A 22,947-nucleotide genomic window follows, 5' to 3' on the forward strand; every position below is an offset into this window, starting at 1 on the left:
GTAATGCCATTTTGAGCAACGGCTGAAGCTTTTCAGTTTGAGGCGTGATGCCTTTTAGTCAAATGGATGCGGATTGAGGATGTTTGAAAATGCACACCCTACAACTTTTTTATTCCTGCCTCTTTTTAAGAGTGTTTTATTTGTCTGTTTTCATTATAAAATAAGTAACATTGCATATGAACATTTACTGAATTCCTTAAAAAATATTTAAAGACAAAGTAAACCCACAAAGTAAAAAAAAAAATCCTTCATTTACAAGTGACATTAATGACCTCTTAAGCACAACAGAAGAAAGTGCTGTGACACATTCTAAGGGGTTTATGTTTAAACCTGATGAGGCCTGTTTATAGATCTGTTTCAGACCACTAGGATCTACTCCCTGTTTACGTTTCTTTCTAGCTCTAAATGTGTTTTATAGTGGAATCTTTTTGGATCTCACATTTCATCTGATCTCCAGCCAAGACTGCAAGAAAGTGGCACAACTGTGACTTTGAACAGGCACAGCCAGTCATTCTAAGGATAGATGTTCCATCTGATCAGAATGTGACATTTAGAGGTCATTAATACCACAAGAACTAGCCAGCTCTAGAAGACCACTCTCCAATGACACTCTTGAGTAAGTGTGGCTGCTGAGGATAGCTTTCACAATCTTCACACTGGTCATTCAAGGCATTGCAAAGGAAAGGAAAGAGCAAGAGGCATCACAGGAAAAGAACAGTTGAAAAACAATCGCTCTATAATGCCTTTCAATTGCACCGAGAGTGAGTGAAATGCCTTATTTAAATGTTTACGCTGAGTTTATGCATGTTTGTGTGTGTGTGTGCGTGTGTGTTATGAAGATGGGGTGAGTGGTCTAACTGCATCTACTCTTCTTACTCCATGAGAGGCTTCTTTGTTTGTTTGTTTGTTTGTTTGTTTGTTTGTTTTTTTTGTGAAGGCTGTTTTGCTGAGAGCATTTAAACTACTGTATTAAAAAGTGTTTGATTGATTATTGCAATGTATTGCTGTTAAGCTTTTTCTCCTTTTGAGACCGAATTTCTGAATTAATTTTCTCCTAGAGCTTTCAAGCACTGACCACTAAAGTCATGATGTCAATGGTTTTCAAATCAGACAATCAAAATGATTAAATATCCCACATGCTCAATGAGGGCAACAAAACTTTCAAACATAGACTCTTGCAGAGTATTTAACTTGTGTGTTTTACAGTAAGAGGCTTCCGCTTTCAATGGTGAGATAGAGGTATTTAAGAATTTAGCAGCAAAACATTTCATATCTGACTAATACTGTAAACAGAAATGTCAAATGAGCAAATGTAATACTCTGCAATGCTAGTTATTCTACAAATGTATCACATTCCACCATTCTAAATCATTCATTCATTTTATTATGACTCGTTTGAACGATTGACTATACTGAATATGAAAAATAGAATTAACCTCTTTGCATGTATGCAGTGGGCACACATTCACTCATATTCATGTCTATCCCCCATTTCTGTACTGACAGATAGCTAGATAGATTAAGGCCTGAGGGTCTTTAACTGACTTACAGGTTACTGTAGCTTCTGTGAGCAGTGAAGCTCCGCCCTCTTTGATTTAACTGGCTGCACTTCGACACTGACGAGCACTGTAGAGCAGAAGTCATTTTCAAAACCCTTTTCTCATCCTAATATCAAACATACACATGTCCAGAGCAAAATAAAATATATTAATAATAATAATAATACTTTTTGATGTGGTTGTTGCTCCACCACATATTCTTCCATTGTGTGAGAAAATAGATGTTTGACGTTACAGCGTTAAAAGGACTGTCATATGCTTGTCTCACGCCAATTGAAGGAGAGTTAGCAGCCCTGGTTAACATAGTAGAAACAGGCTAGTATCATGGTAGTTCATAACAGCAACATGCTAAAACAGGCTTTCATGTGTAAAACCTTGGGGGGAAAATTAACTAACAGCATGCTAGTTCATGCCAACCTAGTGTAAAAGAAAATGTCAGCAACACAGTAAATGTTAAAAAATGCTACATTGTTTGAGAAATTAAATGTTTGGCATTACAGCGTAAGAAGACAATCAATTGCATGTCTCACACCGAATGAGGGAGAGTTAGCAGCCCTGGTTAACATTGTAGAAACAGGCTAGCATCATGCTTGTTAATAACAGCAAGATGCTAAAACAGGCGATCATGTGCTAAAACCTGGAAAAAATGTACTTGCAGCATGCTAGTTCATGCTAGCCTAATGTAAAAGAAAATGTCAGCAACACTGTAAATGTTAAAAATGCTCTGTTGTGTGAGAAAATAGATGTTTTGCATTACAGCGTAAAAGGACTGTCAATTGCATGTTTCAGACCGATTGAGGGAGAGTTAGCAGCCCTGGTTAACATGATAGAAATAGGTTAGCATTGTGGTAATTCATAACAGCAACATGCTAAAAAGGGCTAAAACATGTGCTAAAACTTGGGGGGGAAATAGCAGCATGCTAATTTATGCTAGCCTAGTGTGAAAGAAAATGTCAGCAACATCGTTGTGGGTGAGGAATGATCGAACACCCAAAAAGGAGGGAGAGCAAGCGGAGACAGCGGCGGCTGGTCTGTGGCCCAATCATAAAAAACCAGTAACACCTGTATTTTCTAGTGATTAGGTCGGAGAGACACCTTCATTAGGGGAGGAGAAGGAACAGTCGAGAGAGAGAGGAGAGCCTGACAACACACACATGCACACAAGTGCCCAGCACATAAAAATTAATAAAAATGTGTGCTTACCTGATATCGCCGACCCTTTCTTCTTCTTCTTCCAACAAAACGAACTTTACTACAATCAAAAATGTTAAAATGCTAGCATTAGATGTTAATTCCTTAAAATGTCACACACAATGTGACTATTCATGCTAGCAAAGTTTTAAAGGATACTAGCAAAATACTAAACGTGTTAAAAACATGCTAGCAGCTTGCTAATAAATGCTGACAACATTTTCCATGTGGTAAAACATGCTAAATAAATGCAAAAGGATTACCATCTTGCAAGCACACAGACATAGCTAAATGTGTGCTTGCTTGCTTGAATAAAATTGATGCTAGAAACATGTTAAAACATGTTAGGTACATGCAAGTAATATGCTGATGTTAAATAATTGTAGATGCTAGAAACATGGTATACTTTTCTACTGTTGAAGACAGAATTATTAGACATTTAAAGGCTTAACTAGGTTAATTATGTTAACTAAGCAAGTTATTGTATAACAATGGTTTGTTCTGTAGACTATCGGGAAAAAAATTGTTTAAAGGGGCTAATAATTTTGTCCTAAAAATGGTGTTTAAAAAAATTAATAACTGTTTTTATTCTAGCCGAAATAAAATAAATAAGACTTTCTCCAGAAGAAAAAATATTATCAGACATGCTGTGAAAATTTCCTTGCTGTGTGTGTGTATGTATATATATATATATATATATATATATATATATATATATATATATATATATATATATATATATATATATACACACACACACACACACAAACACACACACACACACAGTACATATAAATACACACTCCTGTTTTATCACAGTATTTAGGCTACTTTAAATTCATAAACAAATAAACAAACACCAATGAATGAACGAACAATTAACTATTCTAAAAAAACATCATTAGACACTGTGAGCAAATATAATCACCTGGCTGATGTTGCTGATAGTCAGCTTGCAAGGGATTTGTGTGTATCATTTATTATAACATAATGTGTTAATGATAAGCATGTGCACATTTTCCACAAATGAGTGAGAGATCCGACATTTGACGTGTGTCTGAAATTTGACATGTGATGATCCATGAGTGCTCGCAGTCACTGCTATGACCCCTACTACTGTGCAAATGCCATCGACCATTACCCCCATTACTAACACAAGCCCACACGTCCCACAGCACCTCTAGCATGAAAATGTCAAGCTGTCACAACACATTTCCTGTATTTATAAAGCAGACAAGCAAGTGACATGAACAAGTCAACCATGCAATTTTTAAATTATTAATTATTATTTTCATGATTTAATAATATTTAATAATCATATTTTAATCTTGAAATATATAAAACAAAATAAAAAAGAATAATTGATTTGTAAGATGCTAACCAATTATAACCGGTATAAATGTCTTTGTGTTTTTAGGTTCTTCGTTGCAGGTAGCACATGGTCACCTGAGTTCTCCTCCGTCCCAGCCTCCTCTGAGCTCCATGGTGTCGCACCATCACCCATCCATCATCAACGGTCTGGGGTCTCCATACTCAGTCATCACCTCCTCCTCCCTGGGCTCGCCTTCGGCCTCTATGCCCACCACTTCCAACATGGGCTATGGAGCACTCAACAGTCCACAGGTACAGTAGAAAAACATCTACTACACACAACACAGACATAACAGCTCACTTCCATAAACACCAACACAATCTAGCAGAGGCAGCACAAATCAAATCAATATGTTTATATAGAGTCAGCTTCTGTTTCGAATACAGTCTCTCTTGTCAGCGGCTATATAACAGCTTGTCAAGTGCAAAATGGGTTAGGACTAGAGCCGTACAGTATGATGATATATATTTCATGAAGGAGCATTAAATAATGCCATAAATAAACCCCAGAGTTACTGGAGTGAAGTGTACTAAAGACATTCATTTCATCATCTGCACAGTTTGCAGGTACTAATTTTTATAACACCGGCTCACACGTGCACATAGAATTTTTGAAATTGAGAAAAAGCGCAGACACTCGTGAGGATGATTCTGTGCAGTGCAAAATTGTATATTTTGGGTTTAAAGTGACAGTCACATTAGTAAGATTAATTAGAATTTTTGCAAGCCAAAAAACCCATTGTCTATCAGTAGCTACAGTGCTCAGCAAAAATGAGTACACCCCATTTTGAAAATCATTATTTGTATCCATTTCTCAGTGAATATAGGCAATGTATTTTGGTGCATTTAAACAAAATAGATTCATTAAACACCTAATCATTAAAATAATATTTTAGTCACCAAACGTGTTTAGAAATTGAATAATAATACAATTAAATTCAAACAAAATCCACCTCAAACCAACAAAATTTCAACTCAATTTTTCATAATGTTTTTGCTTCTCTTAATTTTTCCTCTTTTTAAATTTGTATATAATATTTTTCTATAACATATAAAATTGATTGGACTAATTTTTGGACCCTTATCGTAAGTTATTTTGTTAGACAAGCTTCAGATTTGGCTTTAGTACTGACTAATCTTATCAAATCATTGATTCATTAATTTTCTTGTCGGTTTAGTCCCTTCATTAATCTGGGGTCGCCACAGCGGAATGAACCGCCAACTTATCCAGCAAGTTTTCACGCAGCGGATGCCCTTCCAGCCGCAACCCATCTCTGGGAAACATCCACACACACACTTATACACTACGGACAATTTAGCCTACCCAATTCACCTGTACCGCATGTCTTTGGACTGTGGGGGAAACCAGAGCACATGCAAGGGAGAACATGCAAACTCTACAGAGAAACGCCAACTGAGCCGAGGTTCGAACCATAGACCTTCTTGCTGCGAGGCGACAGCACTACCTACTGCGCCACTGCCTCGCCCCACTAATCTAATTTATAAGCACAAATATAATATTGTATAGCTTACTATTAAAATTATGAATTTAAAAAATAGAATTGTGAGGGGTGTACTGATATGCTGAGCACTGTATGTATGAAGCACAGCCTACACAGAAAGAATTATTATATTATTACAAAAAAAAGGTTTTCCCAGAGATGGGTTGTGGCTGGAAGGGCATCCGCTGCGTAAAATCTAAGATAAGTTGATAAGTTGGCGGTTCATTCCGCTGTGGCGACCCCGGATTAATAAAGGGACTAAGCCGACAAGAAAATGAATGAATGAATAAAAAAGGTTATTGTTAGTCGGCACAACAAATTAGAATGGCCAGTTTCAACATGATTGGCATCTGCATGACAAACCTTTTCTCCCTCAAACCAAATGTAAATGTCAATTTAATAAAATCTTGTCAGCAGTGACATCCTAGCGGGCAGTGCATTGACATATAGCACCATTGTGCTCTGGGCATACTGAGTTCGAGTCCTAGCTTATGGACCTTCCCGATCCCAACCACCAACCACCAACCCCCCACCCCCTCTTGTCTTTCTCCAACTTCACTACTTTCCTTCAAAACTGTTGAACAAAAACACTTTGAAACAAGGCATGGCCTGTAAACCATATAGAAATCTGATGAATGGCAATTTATATAATGTAATGTAATGTGTGTATTTATATACCGCATATATCCTATCCGGCCATACACCCAAATCACAATCATGAGGGGGGTCTCTCCACACCACCACCAGTGTGCAGCATCCACTTGGATGATGTGACGGCAGCCACAGGACAACGGCGGCCGTGCGCTCACCACAAACCAGCTTTAGTGGAGAGACAGTAATAGGGACAATTCAGTGGATGGGGATGATTGGGAGGCCATGAAGGGTAAGGAGCAATGGAGGGAATTTGGCCAGGACAGGGGGTTACACCTCTATTCTAGGTCAGGATGTCAGTTCAACGTCTTATTTGAAAGACAGCACCCACTGATAGTATAGTGTCCCCTTCACTGTACTGGGGCATTAGGACTCACACAGACCACAGGTTGAGGACCCCCTGCTGGCCTCACTAACACCACTTCCAACTGCAACCTAGTTTTCCCATGTGGTCTCCCATCTAGGTACTGACCAGGCTCACCCCTGCTTAGCTTCAAGTGAGTAACTAGTCTTGGGCTGCAGGGTGATATGGCTGCGGCATAAATCTCACATGTGACAGACAAGTTCATGTTTGGATTTCACAGATCTAAAAATTGTCATCTATTTATTTACATATTTTTCAAAGTATGGCACAAATATCCATTTGCATGTATTTTTAACCATTAAAAATACAAATGTGTACATATGTTCAGTGTAAAAAATGCTGGCTTATCCCCATTGCAATAGAGAAATGCTGGGAAATATCTGTAGACTGATGACATTTCATGCCATTCAGCCTTATAATCTTACAAAGTGAGCAAAACCACCTGTTTTGTCATAAATTTAATCATTACGCTAGAGAATTATTCAAATACTAGCTCTAATGTGTCGTTGGTGAAGTAGCAACGGCTTCTGCTGTTCTGAAATCAGCTGCAGATGTGAATGAATGGCGGAATAAAGTAGTTTCTCAAAAGGGTTTTTAGACTCTCCGTGTTTGATTTTCTGTTTTATATACACAATTATGCTGTCAAACTGTTGTATAAATGCAATATCACACTCGAGCAGTTTGATAATACCATCACTCGTGCGATATGGCTGTATATCGTCACTGGTGGGACACTAAGGCACTCGGCACATGCCTTCCACTAGAACGATATCGCTATATCGCACCACCACAACCATATAGATGTATTTGTTTGTATTATTAGAACACTTAACAAAAATACATATTTTTAAATGAGATCTTACAAAAAAGAAAAAAATTCTAAATTGTATAAAAAGTTACTATTTAATTATATATATAAATATATATATATATATATATATATATATATATATATATATATATATATATATACACACACACACACACGCACATTTTTATTATTATTATTTTTTTATGAAAGGTTCTATATAACTGGAGTATGTATTTATACTGTGTGCATGTATGCGTGTGTTCATATGGCCATATATTAGATTTCTGTATATATCTGTTGGCATTCTGTATTATTTTTGATAGATTGAATTGTTTTAACTCATTTAGTTTTAATTGTGGATATACAGCACGTTAAGCTAAATGAAAATGAGGAACATGTCCTATGCCCAAAGCTTAAGCAAAAGAAGCATTGATTTTAATTAACGAAAATGATTCAGGGTTAATGCGTTTAGTTTTAGTTAACAACATCTAGTTTTAGTTTTAGTTAATATAACGGACAGTACAGTTTTTTACAGTCAAAAACATTGAAAACATTTCACTCTTAACATCAGTGATAACAAACATCACATTCAATGCTAAAAGCACAGTGCATGAGGGAATACAAATCCTCTGCTAAAGAACGCAGCAGTTTTAATAACCACAACCTTTTCTCTGCTCTGCATCATTTGTGCTATTTCATGGCAGAGACAGCAAGACACCGGGCTTCCAATCAGAGAAACTCAGAATGCCGAATGCTCTTTTAATGCATCTCTCCTTTCCTCTGCAGGGCCTCCCTCCAGCCCGAGGGAGAACAGCCCATTCAGTTTGGTCTAGCCTAAAAAGAGCTAATGTAGCGTGACGGACAGCCCCAGTATAACCTTGGCTCACATGGAGAGAGATATCATTGCGTCGATGTTGCGCTACATCAGGCCCGATATGCAAGCCTTCAAGAAAGCTATAGAAACCTGCCATACTATTAGCTGTAAATAGAAGAACTGCCCTCTGAATAATGTATGCGCTATATGTGCGCTATAGGCTGCAGATTAAAGCCAGGGTTGGTGATGGAGGCTGATGTGTATCACCTTTTCAGCATCTTTCTGCCTCACTGAACTCCCCACCGTTTCTGGATGAGGCGCTCATAAAATGAACATGTGAGTGTGAACACATTTGTGTGTCTCTGTTTGAAGAAACATAATGAACAATTCTGGCTGTTCAAACACAAAACGTTGACTCTAAACAGGCACTGCTTGCTTTATAATGCGTGTTCTTAGCTGTGGTACATATGCATGTTTATGTAAGTAAAATAAATTGTCATTTTAATAAAACTTTTTTATTATTTACTCAACTCACTTGGGCAGCATGGACTGCTGGATGTCACCAAAGCACACAGAAGTATTTTTGTTTTTTAAAGGAGGTACATGGGATTTTAGGTGTATTAAAAATAATATATATACAATACCGGTCAAAAGTTTGGAGTCAGTATGATTTTTAAATGTTTTAAAATAAGCTTTTGCTCAACAAGGCTGCATTTATTTAATCAAAAATACAGTACAAATTGTACAATTGTGAAATGTTTTTGCACTTTAAAATAAATGTTCAAAAGTAGCTTATAATTTAATTTGTATTCCAGTGATATTAAAGATTAATTTTCCGCTCTATTACTCCACTCTACTGAGTCACATGATCCTTCAGAAGTCACTCTAATTAATTATAATAATAGTAACGATAATAATAATAATAATAATAATTATTATTATTATCATTTATGGTAATAGTGATAAAAGCAACAATGACTGGTGTAATAATTTCATTTGAAACTACATGCAAAAAATAAAAAATACTTATTAAAAAAGTATTTAACGGTTTAACATTTTTTTACATTTAAAAAATGCTGCCTTCATGAAGAGATAATTTTATTTAAATTATTAAATAAAATTAATAATTCAAAAAGTGTGTGTGTGTGTGTATAAATACACACACACACACACTTTTTTGATTATTAATTTTTATATATATATATATATATATATATATATATATATATATATATACACACACACACACATATATATATATATATATATATATATATATATATATATATATATATATATATATATATATAGTAAAAATTAATAATCAAAAAAGTGTGTGTGACTGACATAAAGCAGTTTGTTGCTAGAAGGGATAAAGCTGTGGCCGGAAGTTACCAAAATTATTTATATTATTTATTACATTCTGCAAATTCTTATTGTATTTTACTAATGTCTACCCCCACCACTATCCTAAACCTAAACAGTAATTCTATCAAGTCTTATTTATAGTGTTTATTAATATAAATATAAAATGGTGGTATACACACACACATACACACACTTTTTTCTGCTTCCTCACAGATGACCTCTCTGAACACTTTTGGCCTGTAGCACAGATTGTTTTCTGTGAGGGCTGGGTTAAGGGGTAGGTTTGGGTGAAGTGGACAGTATATACAGTCTGCATACAGTATATGTACACTATATGGTAAATCCTCATAGAACAGTAAAATACTTTGTGTGTGTGTGTGTGTGTGTGTGTGTGTGTGTGTGTGTGTGTGTGTGTGTGTGTGTGTGTGTGTGTGTGTGTGTGTATGTGTGTGTGTGTGTGTGTGTGTGTACATTTTTGTGACACAATTTGTGTGTGTGTGAAATTTAGGCTATTTGTTCCATGTTTCACGCAGCAGATGCCCTTGCAGCTGCAACCCATCACTGGGAAACATCCATACACTCCATACACTCATTCACACACATGCACTATGGACAATTTAGCTTACCCAATTTACCTGTACTGCATGTCTTTGAAACCGGAGCACCCGGACGAAACCCACGAGAACGCGGGGAGAGCATGCAAACTCCACACAGAAATGCCAACTGGCCCAGTCAAGACTCGAACCGGTGACCTTCTTGCTGTAAGGCGACAGCACTACCTACTGCACCACCGCATCGCGAATCTTTATTACATTATTTATTCATTCATTTTCTTGTCGGCTTAGTCCCTTTTATTACTCCGGGGTCGCCAGAGCGGAATGAACCGCCAACTTATCTAGCAAGTTTTTACGCAGTAGATGCCCTTCCAGCCGCAACCCATCTCTGGGAATATATTATATTATATTATAATATATTATATTATATTATATTATATTATATTATATTATATTATATTATATTATATATTTTTTTCCCCATTTTTATTTATTTTAATCTTTTTATTTGATTTGGAAAGGTTAAGCAACCTCAAATGTTGTTGAATTTGTTTAAAAAAATCAATAAATGTGTGAATTGCTAAGTTTTGGGAAAGGCCAAATTATATGAAATCAACATCAACTACTGCAGAGCGCCCAGATTCAAAAGCACATGCCGATTTGTGTTCAAAGTTCAGCCTAAAAAAGTATATCGAGCCGTTGGGGTTTAGTTGGTTTGTGTTCAGTTTCCATTGCTTGACCTTTCTATCTCTCGTCGGGCATGTGTATCTATTCCTATAACAACATCTGATCTGTTCTTAAGCACGGTCTTGTTTCACACATAAAATATGTCATGTCAAGTATGACTCTTTGCTGCCCTCTGTCGTGAAGATTTTACACACTCAGATTTAATTATAACCAATAAGCAAGGTAAGCGGCTGCTTATGGCCTCAGGAAATCGGAGAGCCCCCAAATAAATACCTAGAAGTATAAATTATACCTGTAAATTTTATATAACATCATTATCTATCATATTTTGTATAAAGAGAGTCTAAAAAAAAAAAGTTTAATGTTTATTACATCACACATACGCAAATGGGTCCCCTACCCTTAATCATAAAGTCCTGCAGTCAAATTAGGTAAAGATTCAGTTTTAAAAACGAAATAGTTTTGTTTAGTTTTCATTTTTAGTTGTGAATCCATTTTAAGAAAAGGAATCATTAAAAAAAGTTTTACAAGATGCTTTATATGTTATTATTTTTCATTAAGACAAAATGTATAACATCATTATTAAAATAAAAACAGCTAAATAAATCAATTAAAAAAATTAATTACAAAAGATGCATTTTAAAAATTTTGGGCCCCATGGCCGGAATTGCTTTGGGCCCCCAAATCACTAAATTCGTCCCTGCTGACCTCTGTAGTTGGAGAAAATGTCAGGTAATGACACAGGTTTAGAACAAGACGATGGTGAGCAAATGATGGCAGAGTTAAAATTTTTGGGTGAAGAATCCCTGTGAACTAATGATTTTTTTGTTGTAACATTCTGAATGTCATATTCACATTTTTATATTTCACAATTTCAATAATTTAAACGCCTTTTAATACTACAATAAGGCTCGAAGCACAGAGTGAACGCAAAACAAACATGTCACATGACCCAAAGAGGAAGTGCTCAGGTCACACTAGCAAATGTCTATTATATTTGGTATGGTGGAGGCTAAAAGGGTTATACTGATGGATTGGAAGTCCACTTTACCACCTACTTTTATTAATGGCTGACTGAAATGGTTGCTGTTCTTATAGCTTGAAAGAATTTGTTTTGTTAGGGCAGATGCTTCTAAAAAGTTTGAAACATTCTGGGGGCCTCTTCCTGGCTTATCTTTTTATTGTTGAAAGTAGGGCATTTATGATTACATACCAATTTTACTCTTACTATTCCACTCCAGTTTCAATGGTTTGAGTTTGACCAAGTAAAACTTGATGGTGTATATTATTTTCTCTATACTATGCTTGTTTATTATAATTATTATTAATTTACTTATCATTTTTGGGCGACACAGTGGCGTAGTGGGTAGCGCTGTCTACTCACAGCAAGAAGGTCGCTGATTCGAGCCTCGGCTGGGTCAGTTGGTGTTTCTGTGTGGAGTTTGCATGTTCAATCCGTGTTCGCGTGGGTTTCCTCTGAGTGCTCCGGTTTCCCCCACAGTCCAAAGACATGTGGTTTAGGTGAATTGGGTAAGGTAAATTGTCGTAGTGTATGTGTGTGAATAGGTGTGTATGGATGTTTCCCAGTGATGGGTTGCAGCTAAAAGGGCATCTGCTGCAAAAAACATATGCTGAATAAGTTGGCGGTTCATTCCACTGTGGTGACCCCAGATTAATAAAGGAAAAAGCCAAATGTTTATTGAATGATATTTGTTATTTTTATTATTATTTTTTGTAACTTCTTTTTTTTTGTTACAATTTGTATAAAAAGTATTATTATTTGTATAACTGTTTTTTGCTCTGTTTTGTGCTTATAAAAATAGAGAGGAAGTGCTCAGGAGACTGTTTGATTGTTTAGATGATAGTGAACCACACACTCTAAAACTGAAGCATGTTGTTGGCTTCTCTCTGCTTCCTCACAGATGAACTCTCTGAACAGTGTTAGCAGCTCAGAGGACATTAAACCTCCTCCAGGACTGGCAGGACTGGGCAGTTACCCTTGCGGCAGCCCCGGGTCCCTCTCCAAACACATCTGTGCCATTTGTGGAGACCGATCCTCAGGTAATACCCGCACACAGCTCCTACACACTACTACTGTACTTGTTCAGTCATGCTGACTGGCTCTCTGGCTGGAGACTAGCTGACTTTAACCTGTAAAACATATTTAAGAGACATTTTAATATCAGAGTTGAGTACAGGGTCTGTGGAAGAAGTACATTTAAATCTAAAATATGATGAGAGTAAGTTGAATAATAAATCCTGCAGGAAACATTACAGTTTATTAACAATTTACGCTGATGATGTGTGAATAAATCATATATGTGTGACCCTGGACCACAAAACCAGTCATGTGTCATTTTTTAATTGATGTATACATCACAGTAAAGATGAATAAATAATCTGTAGTTCTTAAAGATATGACAATATTTGACTAAGATACAGCTATTTGAAAATCTGAAATCTGAGTGTTCAAAATATCAATAAATTGAAAAAGCTGCTTTAAAGTTGCCCAAATTAAGTGCTCAGCAATGCATATTACTTGTTTAAATTTGGCAGAAAATGTACAAAATATCTTTAATTTTCCAGTGATTTTGACATTATAGGAAAAAACTATTATTTTAAATTATTTAAAATTACTTATTTTTACCAAAAAATCTATGATTAGACATCTATTAGAGGTCTAAAACTACACTCACCAGCCACTTTATTAGGTACACCTTACTTATACCAGGTTGGACCTGCTTTTTCCTTTTAATCCTGGCATAGACTCAACAAGGTACTGGAAATATTTCTCAGAGATTTTGGTCTATATTGACATGATAACATCACACAGTTGCTGCAGATTTGTCGGCTGCACATCCATGATGTCAAGCTCCCATTCCATTACATTCCAAAGGTGCTCTATTTGGTTGGGATCTGGTGACTGTGGAGGCCATTTGAGTACAGTGAACTCATTGTCATGTTCAAGAAACCAGTCTGAGATGATTCGTGCTTTATTACATGGTGCGTTATTCTGCTATAAGTAGCCATCTGAAGATGGGTCCACTGTGGTAATAAAGGAATGGACATGGTCATCAACAATACTTAGGTAGGCTGTGGTTTTGACACAATGCTCAATTGGTACTAATGGGCTCAAAGTGTGCCAAGAAAATATCCCTCACACCATTACACCCCCACCACCAGCCTGAACCATTGATACAAAGCAGGATGGATCCATGCTTTCATGTTGTTGATGCCAAATTCTGACCCTACCATCCGAATGCCACAGCAGAAATCGAGACTCATCAGACCATGCAACGTTTTTCTACTCTATTGTCCAATTTTGGTGAGTCTGTGCGAATTGTTGCCTCAGTTTACAGTTTTTAGCTGACAGGAGTGACACTCGGTGTGGTCTTCTGCTGCTGTAGCCTATCCGCCTTAAGGTTGGACATGTTGTGCGTTCAGAGATGCTCTTCTCCATACCTCAGTTGTAACCAGTGGTTATTTTTTAACGAGTGGGCTTTTGCACCCACAGGACTGACACTCACTGGATATTTTCTCTTTTTCTGATCATTCTCTGTAAATTCTAGAGATGGTTCTGCGTGAAAATCCCACCAACAACAACCAAATGACACCAACAACCATGCCACATTTAAAGTCATTTAAATCACCTTTTTTCCCCATTCTGATGCTCAGTTTGAACTGCAGCTAATCGTCTTGACCATGTCTACATGCCTAAATGCATTACGTTGCTGCCATGTGATGAGAAATTTCCATTAGCGAGCAGTTGAATAGGTGTAACTAATAAAGTGGCCAGTGAGTGTATATATTGAATATACATTCCAACCTACTAACTAGGAAACAGGTAGCAGTAAATTTCATTAAAAAATTACAAAGAAATGTCTAGAAACATACCGAGTCTGTAAACACGAAAATTGATGTTTCAGTACTTTTTTTTTGTAAAGTATAATCTTTTCTTTTATTGACAGTATTTATGGCAACTTTCTCTACCAACAGGGAAACATTATGGTGTTTACAGCTGTGAAGGATGCAAAGGCTTCTTCAAGAGAACCATCCGTAAAGACCTGACGTACACTTGTCGAGACAATAAGGACTGCCAGATAGACAAACGCCAGCGAAACCGCTGCCAGTACTGTCGCTATCAGAAGTGTCTCGCCATGGGCATGAAGAGAGAGGGTGAGTGTTCAGTTGATATATTCAATATTTTGATAACAACACAAGACAGTCGTCTGATTAGGAATCAATCATGCAGACAGAGATTTTTGATTACTTTTATCTGGCTAAAGTTACTCATAGTGAATGCAAATCAAATTAAGACTTGCATTATTATAGTGCAGCAGTACCATATATACATGTAAGTACCACACTTTTAATGTCTTTAAGATTATTTGCTGCATTTTTTGAAAGGATTCACACATGGTAATGGTTTATATCCACTGTTGTCTGTTTGCACATACAGTACTAAAGCAAAAGTTTTAGTCTATTTTTAATTTGCTGTTTTAGTGATGGTACTGTACATTATTAATGCCACTGTAAGTTTTTTTTTCATTTTCAAATATTTCCCAAGTGATGTGTCAAGTGATATTTTTCTTTTGGAGAAAGTCATATCTTTTAGCTCTTTTTTTGACTGTAGAAACTGCTAAGATCAGTAATATTAGCCTCATAATTATTTTTTTTATTGGCTAAACAACAAACCTCTGTTGATATGATATATCAATTAATCAAATATGCCTAATTAATCAAATTTACCGAGTTAACCTGATCAACAACCTAGTTAAATCTTATATCTTGCAACCTCACATGAGCAGATACATAAAGTATCTTGCAAAATAACTAGTAAAACACTATGCACTGTCTTCATGGCAAAATAAATGAGTTATTAGAATTTGGTTATTTAAACTTTTATGTTTAAAATGTGTTGGCAAAACACATCTCTCTGTTAAATAGCTCTTGGGAAATATTTAAAAATATTTAAAAAAGAATGATCAAAAATTTAGTTTTTAACAGTATCATTTTTTTTATTCAATTATTACTATAAATGCAGGTTGTATGTTGGTTTAATTAATAGGGTTATGATTTGTTTGTGTAAGACATGAGAAATACAGAGTTAGAGAAAGGTTAAGAATGAGCGCTTGCTGTCTGTAGTGAAACATGGTGGAGACTTGGTCTTGAGATTGGTTTGTGACTGTATTTCTTCCAGTACTGTTGACAAAGCTTGTCTGAATTGACTGGATTGCGAAGGCTGAAGTATACAGACATGTTTTAATCCATTATGCCATTCCTTCTAGACAGCACCTTGTTGGTAATGGCTTTATTTTTTAAGCATGAAAACAATCTTAAAAGTACTGCTAATGCAGTGAAATCATAATTGGAGTAAAGAAAAAGTTGATGAAATACAGACAGTCGTAAAATGGCCTCCACAGCGTCCAGACTTAAATATTACAGAGACAGTATGTGGTCACCTATGCAGAAAAAGGAAAGACAAAACAGCCTAAATCTTAGAAGTGAAGAAAGATTCATGGTATTACAAATCACATTATTTCAGAACATTTCAGGACGGCCGCCTTAAAAAGAAAATGTGCTTGTAGCCAAAGGGAGGTCACAACATAGCTTGAAACAGTGATTTTACCTGAAAATTGTGTTATTTTTTGGACATATTTCCCTTCATTTTTGTTTGTATCTTAAGAGATTGTGAATTGCAAACCGTATATTGATATGTGAAATCCTAGATGAAATGTCAAAGGCATTGAATGCATGTATTTATTCATTCATTTTCCTTTGGCTTAGTCCCTTATTTATCAGGGGTTACCACAGCAGAATAAACCAACCACCATTTCACCATCTGTTTTACGCAGAGGATGCCCTTTCCATCGCAACCCTGTACTGAAAAACACCCACACACTCACATTCAGCAACTTCCTTATCATAAAATTGCTCTGTTCAGAAAAAGGTAAATAATAAGGTTTGTGTGTTATTATAGTTGATTGTGTTGTGTGTGTGCAGCGGTCCAGGAGGAGAGGCAGCGCGGTCGGGAGAGGAGTGATAATGAAGTGGACTCCAGCAGCAGCTTCAATGAAGAGATGCCGGTGGAGAAGATCCTGGACGCTGAGCTGGCAGTGGAGCCCAAGACAGAAGCTTACATGGAGTCAAGCATGAGCAACTCGGTGAGTTTCTTCTTGAAAACACAATGCAGTGTCACTCGGACTGTTTTTCATCTGTTTAAACTGTGGAATGAATGTATAAAGAACGCTATAGAGAGACAGTTTTAAAGAATACTTTGGTTATTATATTCTTGAAATAATGCTATACAAGGTTGCATCTATAAATCATTTGTACTATTGAAATAAAGTGTGTCAGAAACAGAAACAAAAACAGGTGTAGAATCTAAGTGCAGTTTAATTGATGTATTGTGCAGTGAAAGTGACAAAAAACAAAGTACAAAGGAACAAAATGGCAAACAAACAAACAAGAAACTAAGACAGATTAACTCGAACTACACTTTAACAAGAGACAAGAACAAGATCAGGAACAACATACCAAGGACGACAACAACCAACTGACAAACAGAGGATAAATGACTGAATATATAGTCCAGGTAATCAACAGAGAACGGAGACAGCTGTGGTTGTAAATCAGTGTAAATGACAGACCTGGGCTGCGTCCAAAACCGCATACTTCCATACTATATAGTACGCTAAAATCAGTATGCGAGCCTAGTAGTATGTCCGAATTCATAGAATTTGAAAATCAGTATGCGAGAAGTACCCGGATGACTTACTACTTCCGGCGAGATTCTGGAGTGCGCATCCCATGCACGCTGCGCTATCCCATAATGCCCTGCGAGGGATTCATGAATGGAGGTGAGGCGACGCAACTGACGCAGGTAGGTCACGTGATTATGACAAAATGGCGGATGTAGTACGTCCAAACTTCATTCATACTTTTCACATTCATACTGTATAGAACGTACTTTTCTAACGGCCGAGTAGTACGTTTAAATTCAAATGCAGTACCTACTGAGTAGTAGGCGGTTTCGGACGCAGCCCGGGTGTGTGCGCGAAAGAATGTATGGAAATGTTGTTCTAAAGCCACTGTAGTTTGCTGGGGGTTGCTGGCGAACTACAGTGGCATCTGGTGGACAAACACAGTCATGACAGTTAAGTAGTTCAGCCTTACAGAAAAGAAACATTATATCTATATTTTTATAATTTAAGTTATTGTTATTTTTTATTTTATATTGTAATTTATTTATTTATTTTGCTACAATTTGTAATATCTGTTTAAATTTATTTAATATACAATAGAAGAACATTTTTTCATTATGATTATTTTAACGTGCACATATTTCTGTCTCGGATTCTCAGACAAATGACCCAGTGACCAACATCTGCCAGGCTGCAGATAAGCAGCTCTTCACGCTTGTTGAATGGGCGAAGAGGATCCCACACTTCTCTGACCTCCCTCTAGATGATCAGGTCATCTTGCTGCGAGCAGGTCTCTGTCCCTCTGCTCACATCTTTAATATGTGTGTTGAATGTGTATTCTCACTATGTGTGTGTGTATTTAGGTTGGAACGAGCTGCTTATTGCTTCATTCTCACATCGCTCAGTGACAGTTAAAGATGGGATTCTCTTGGCCACCGGCCTGCATGTTCATCGCAGCAGTGCTCACAGTGCCGGTGTGGGCTCTATATTTGACAGGTCAGGTCACAACACGGAAACCATCAAACCTTCACTATTAAGTGCAGGACACACCAAACTGATGTCAAAGAACTAGCAGTGACCAAAACTGACTCTGTTGTCGCCTTATGTTTGCTTCGTCTAGTCCTGTCTATGTTTGGTGAACACACCAAACTACTCATGTGTTGATCACAAATGAGCCAACTCTAAAAGCAGATGCTTAGGTTGAGGAGAACTTTATTTGGTTTGAACATCATGGAGTTAATCACATGGGAGGACAAACTAGGATCATACCATTATGTGCAGAAAAACAAGGAGGGGGGGCGAATTTTTCTTTTCTTTTGTAATGAAATAAAGATTTTTTTAATATAAAAACACAAAAAATGGCTTTTCCAAACATAAACCAAGTAAATGGCTAAATTGGGCTAAAACAGAAAGCTCCATGTGACACTAAATGGAGAGCCGTTTGGGAGCCTTACGAGCCAGTTCTCAACTTGTACCCAATGAAAGGTGATGTGTGGGTGGAACCCACAAAACTGCCCAGCAGTGGCTTGGTGTTTTTTCGGCACTCATACAGATTTTTTTTCTGTTTGTCTGCAAAAAAAAAAAAACTCTAATGATGCTAAGCTTAAAAGTATATATACAGTTATACTTTTGGATATACATCGATATTAATATGTAAATATATAAATGCTTATTATGCAGACGCTTCATATCTGAAGGTAGTAATTTGTATTGCACATACAATTTTTTTCAATAATTGATCCCTCTGCATTAGAATAAGTCATTTCATATGAGACCGTACACCAGAGATGTCCAAACTCAGTCCTGGAGGGCCGGTATCCTGCAGATTTTAGCTCCAACTTGCCTCAACACACCTGCAAGGATGTTTCTAGAAAGCCTAGTTAAAGCTTGAATAGCTAGCCCAGGTGTGTCTGATTGTGGTTGGAACCAAACTTTGCAGGACACTGACCAAACGCCTGCTGTACACGATAAGCATTCTAGCGTAAGTCATTTATTTTGTTATCGAATCTGACGTGTTAATCTAAAAACTGTCATTTGTGTTTGCAGGGTATTAACAGAGCTGGTATCTAAGATGAGGGAAATGCAATGGACAAGACGGAGCTGGGCTGTTTAAGAGCAATCGTCCTCTTCAACCCAGGTAAAGACCAGTCCTGAATCTTCATCTCTCAGAAACGTGCAGGCTCTATGTCTTTTCAATAAACATAATCAGATGCAATATTTTTTTATCAAAGGGCCATGAAACCCCCTCGTTTCAGCAGGGTGTTTTCACACCTATACTTTGGAAAAAGTCAGAAAAGTGGGCATGTCCAGCTTTGTTTAGGGGGGAGTGTCGGAGGAAGAAAAGAGGCTTGGTATGGGAGTGTCTATTTGGGCGAGCTGAGTTTCAGAGTCAAAACACACACACACACACAGGGGACAAAGTGACTGTGTTTACATGGACATCTGTAGTCGAATTATTTGCCAAATTACTAAATGGTGGACTTTAACTGCAGTTTGGCTCTTTCATTCAGGGAATTCATTCATGCCCCTCGCGACAAACGAGATATTTGATTTGAGGAACTGCTCTAAGTATGTATTTTTCATGCAATGTTTGATTTCCCTGAAACTTAGATGCACACGGCAGGTAGCGTCAGAAAGCCGCGTGTGTTATTCCGAGCACAAAATGCGGTGAAAATCATACACGAGGTAAAAGTTTGGTTGTAGTGCTAACATGTTTACACTCGGTGCAATAGTTTGTTCGATACGAACAAACTGAATAAACAAAGAGCACTGGTCGCTCACTTACCGAATCTGTAGAGACAGGACATCCACAGCAACTAGAGCTGCGTCTTTATTAAGAGGAGACTACAAGCGAATCCGGATCTCAGCGTTTGCAGATGAGAACAGCTCTCAGGTAAACAATAATCCTCCTTAGACACGTAAGTTAAGTTATTGTTGTCGAGCGTCGCGTACACTATTAATCCACACGTGTCTCCAGCTACGCTCTGACAGAGAGAAAATTAAAACAAAACTTAACTGCAGCAAACTATAAAAGCAACACTTCACGCTTGTTTTGCCAACACAACGTGGCGTCTCTGTCGTCTAAACACTGTGACAGTAATGAATATTAATGAAGTTGCACAATAGAGCGCGCTGATTGGTTTGAACCAAGCTTAACTCATGTATTAATGCATCACACTGTAAGACATAATAAGACACACTCTGGCACAGACGTCCAGTCTGCACGCTGGAATACAGGCTATTATGTCATGGCTGTGACGCAGCTTCAAAAATTCGTTTCAAACCGAAGTACGAATTTGCTTGAAATAACGCAAAAACAACCAATTCATACTTTTTAGTGAAATATAGGTGTCCTAATAGTGTTTTTAGCAGTGTGGGACACATATACCACTGTCAAAAGCTCAAAAAATGTGTTTTGGTGTTTCGTGACCCTTTAACACTAGATATACTGAGGCATTTTGGCAGTTTTTCATTTTTGTAATTTACTATGTTCATACAAAACCCATCCAAATATAGTACTATAGACTTTTTTTCTAAGTGCTTGGATCTTTTATTCTAACATTGTTGTTTTATTAAAATTACAAAACACAAAAGAGTTCTGAGTATGTATACCTTTAATGGCCATAATGGCCAAATTGACTGCATTCATTTCACTGTTCACTTTTTTAGCTATAACCATAATGATAATTATATTGACATTTACACCAGTGCCAAACAAACATTTCTGGTCAAAGTCTGTTCACTGTTGAACAATCAGAGACATAAATGTGCACATTAAAATACTGACTGGTCAAATGAAAAAGCTAGCTATTTTGTTTATTGATCTGTTAGAGCACCAATAAATCAAAAAAATGAACAACCGCAGATTATTTCATTCTCTCTGTAAAGCAGGGGTGGCCAATCCTGTTCCTGGAGATCTACCTTCCTGCAGATTTCAGTTGCAACCCATAATCAACACACCTGCCTGTAATTATCACATGGTGTTCAGGCCCTAATTAATTGGTTCAGGTGTGTTTGATATGGGTAGCAACTGAAATCTGCAGGAAGGTAGATCTCCAGGAACAGGATTGACCACCTCTGCTGTAAAGTATTCAAGTATTAAACATTTATATTAAGAAGAAATTTTGACTATTCTATATAATTCTTTAAAGGTTGTTTGGGCTAAATTGGGATGTTTTTTATTATTTGTTAATGAACTGTTACTCATCTTTTCATTAAACATTTCAATAATAAATTGATGTTTTAACTTTGTCTCCAAGATTGCAATGTAATTTTTTTAACTTATCTAAACAAGACAATTAAAATATGCTGTAAAAAAGGGTAGGTTGATAACTATATTATTTTGGCTGGAAATGATTTACAGCTGGTTTTGTTTGACAATTGACACAGTAACATAGTGTAAAGCGCGATATGAAACAGCATGTTTAATCCTTGCGCTATTTTAATTGAATGTAAATGGAGTCCATTCTGGAGTCCATACCAGCGACTCCAAAATTAGGATTCGAGAATTGGAATCGACTCACAAAAAACCCGGAACCAAACACCCCTACACCTTAGCAACCACTTAGCAAACGCTTATCAACCTCTGTGCTTCCTGCCAACTGCCTTTGAGTTCCAGTGCAGTCACGTTGACTTTCTCAAGCCAACATCAAAGTTTGTCAATGAACTTTGGGTTCTAGTTTTATTGTTGTTATACTGTGGACCTCCTAATTCTCATTGAACTGGAATGATCAATAAAAGTTTGAGTTATATTTAAAACAAATGAATAAATAATTGTGTATCAATATAAAAAATGGACACTGTCATGATCGTCAGAAATATAATAAGGAATATTTATGTTTCAAGTCAGGATAAGGGCTTGCATGTGTTCTTATGTTCTATCCCTTTTATACAGATGCAAAAGGACTATCAAACCCATCAGAGGTGGAGGCGTTAAGGGAAAAAGTGTACGCATCGCTGGAGGGCTACACCAAACACAACTACCCGGATCAGCCTGGAAGGTACAGTAGAGTCTGCAACACCAGTTTCATATTTTATTGAAGCACTTCTCTGCCTTTTCAACAGTGCAAACAGATATAAAATGTACAGTATATTGATATACTTAATAAAATAAGGCTGCAAAATTTCATTTTTGATCTTTTGCTCAAACTATTAACTTAAAAACACTGCTTTTATTGGAAACAAACAAATGCAAACACAGCACAGGCACTTTACTAACAATAAAACACACAATTAAAGGTGCAGCATGTTAGTTTGACACCCAGTGGTTGAACTAAGTATTGCACTCCTAAATCAAAACACATTTTAACTCTGATCCTCCTCTGAGTCCACAAAAGCGCAGGTTGCCAGATTGAATTAAGTGTGCCTGACT

At 36.8% G+C, this 22,947-nt stretch overlaps 1 protein-coding gene across 1 annotated transcript in view; it reads left to right on the top strand.

The window, feature by feature from the left end:
• The window catches only part of rxrga (retinoid x receptor, gamma a), a 52,296-nt gene that overhangs the window by 25,260 nt on the left and 4,089 nt on the right, over positions 1 to 22,947 (top strand). The window contains 9 exon segments of the mRNA NM_131217.4: positions 4,168 to 4,373; positions 12,795 to 12,933; positions 14,869 to 15,048; positions 16,876 to 17,036; positions 18,237 to 18,366; positions 18,440 to 18,572; positions 19,623 to 19,659; positions 19,662 to 19,713; positions 22,471 to 22,576. Of these exon segments, the coding sequence (NP_571292.3) occupies positions 4,168 to 4,373; positions 12,795 to 12,933; positions 14,869 to 15,048; positions 16,876 to 17,036; positions 18,237 to 18,366; positions 18,440 to 18,572; positions 19,623 to 19,659; positions 19,662 to 19,713; positions 22,471 to 22,576 (1,144 nt within the window).

The sequence above is a fragment of the Danio rerio genome, chromosome 2 (genome assembly GCF_049306965.1).
Source record: "Danio rerio strain Tuebingen ecotype United States chromosome 2, GRCz12tu, whole genome shotgun sequence".
NCBI classification, from domain to species: domain Eukaryota; kingdom Metazoa; phylum Chordata; class Actinopteri; order Cypriniformes; family Danionidae; genus Danio; species Danio rerio.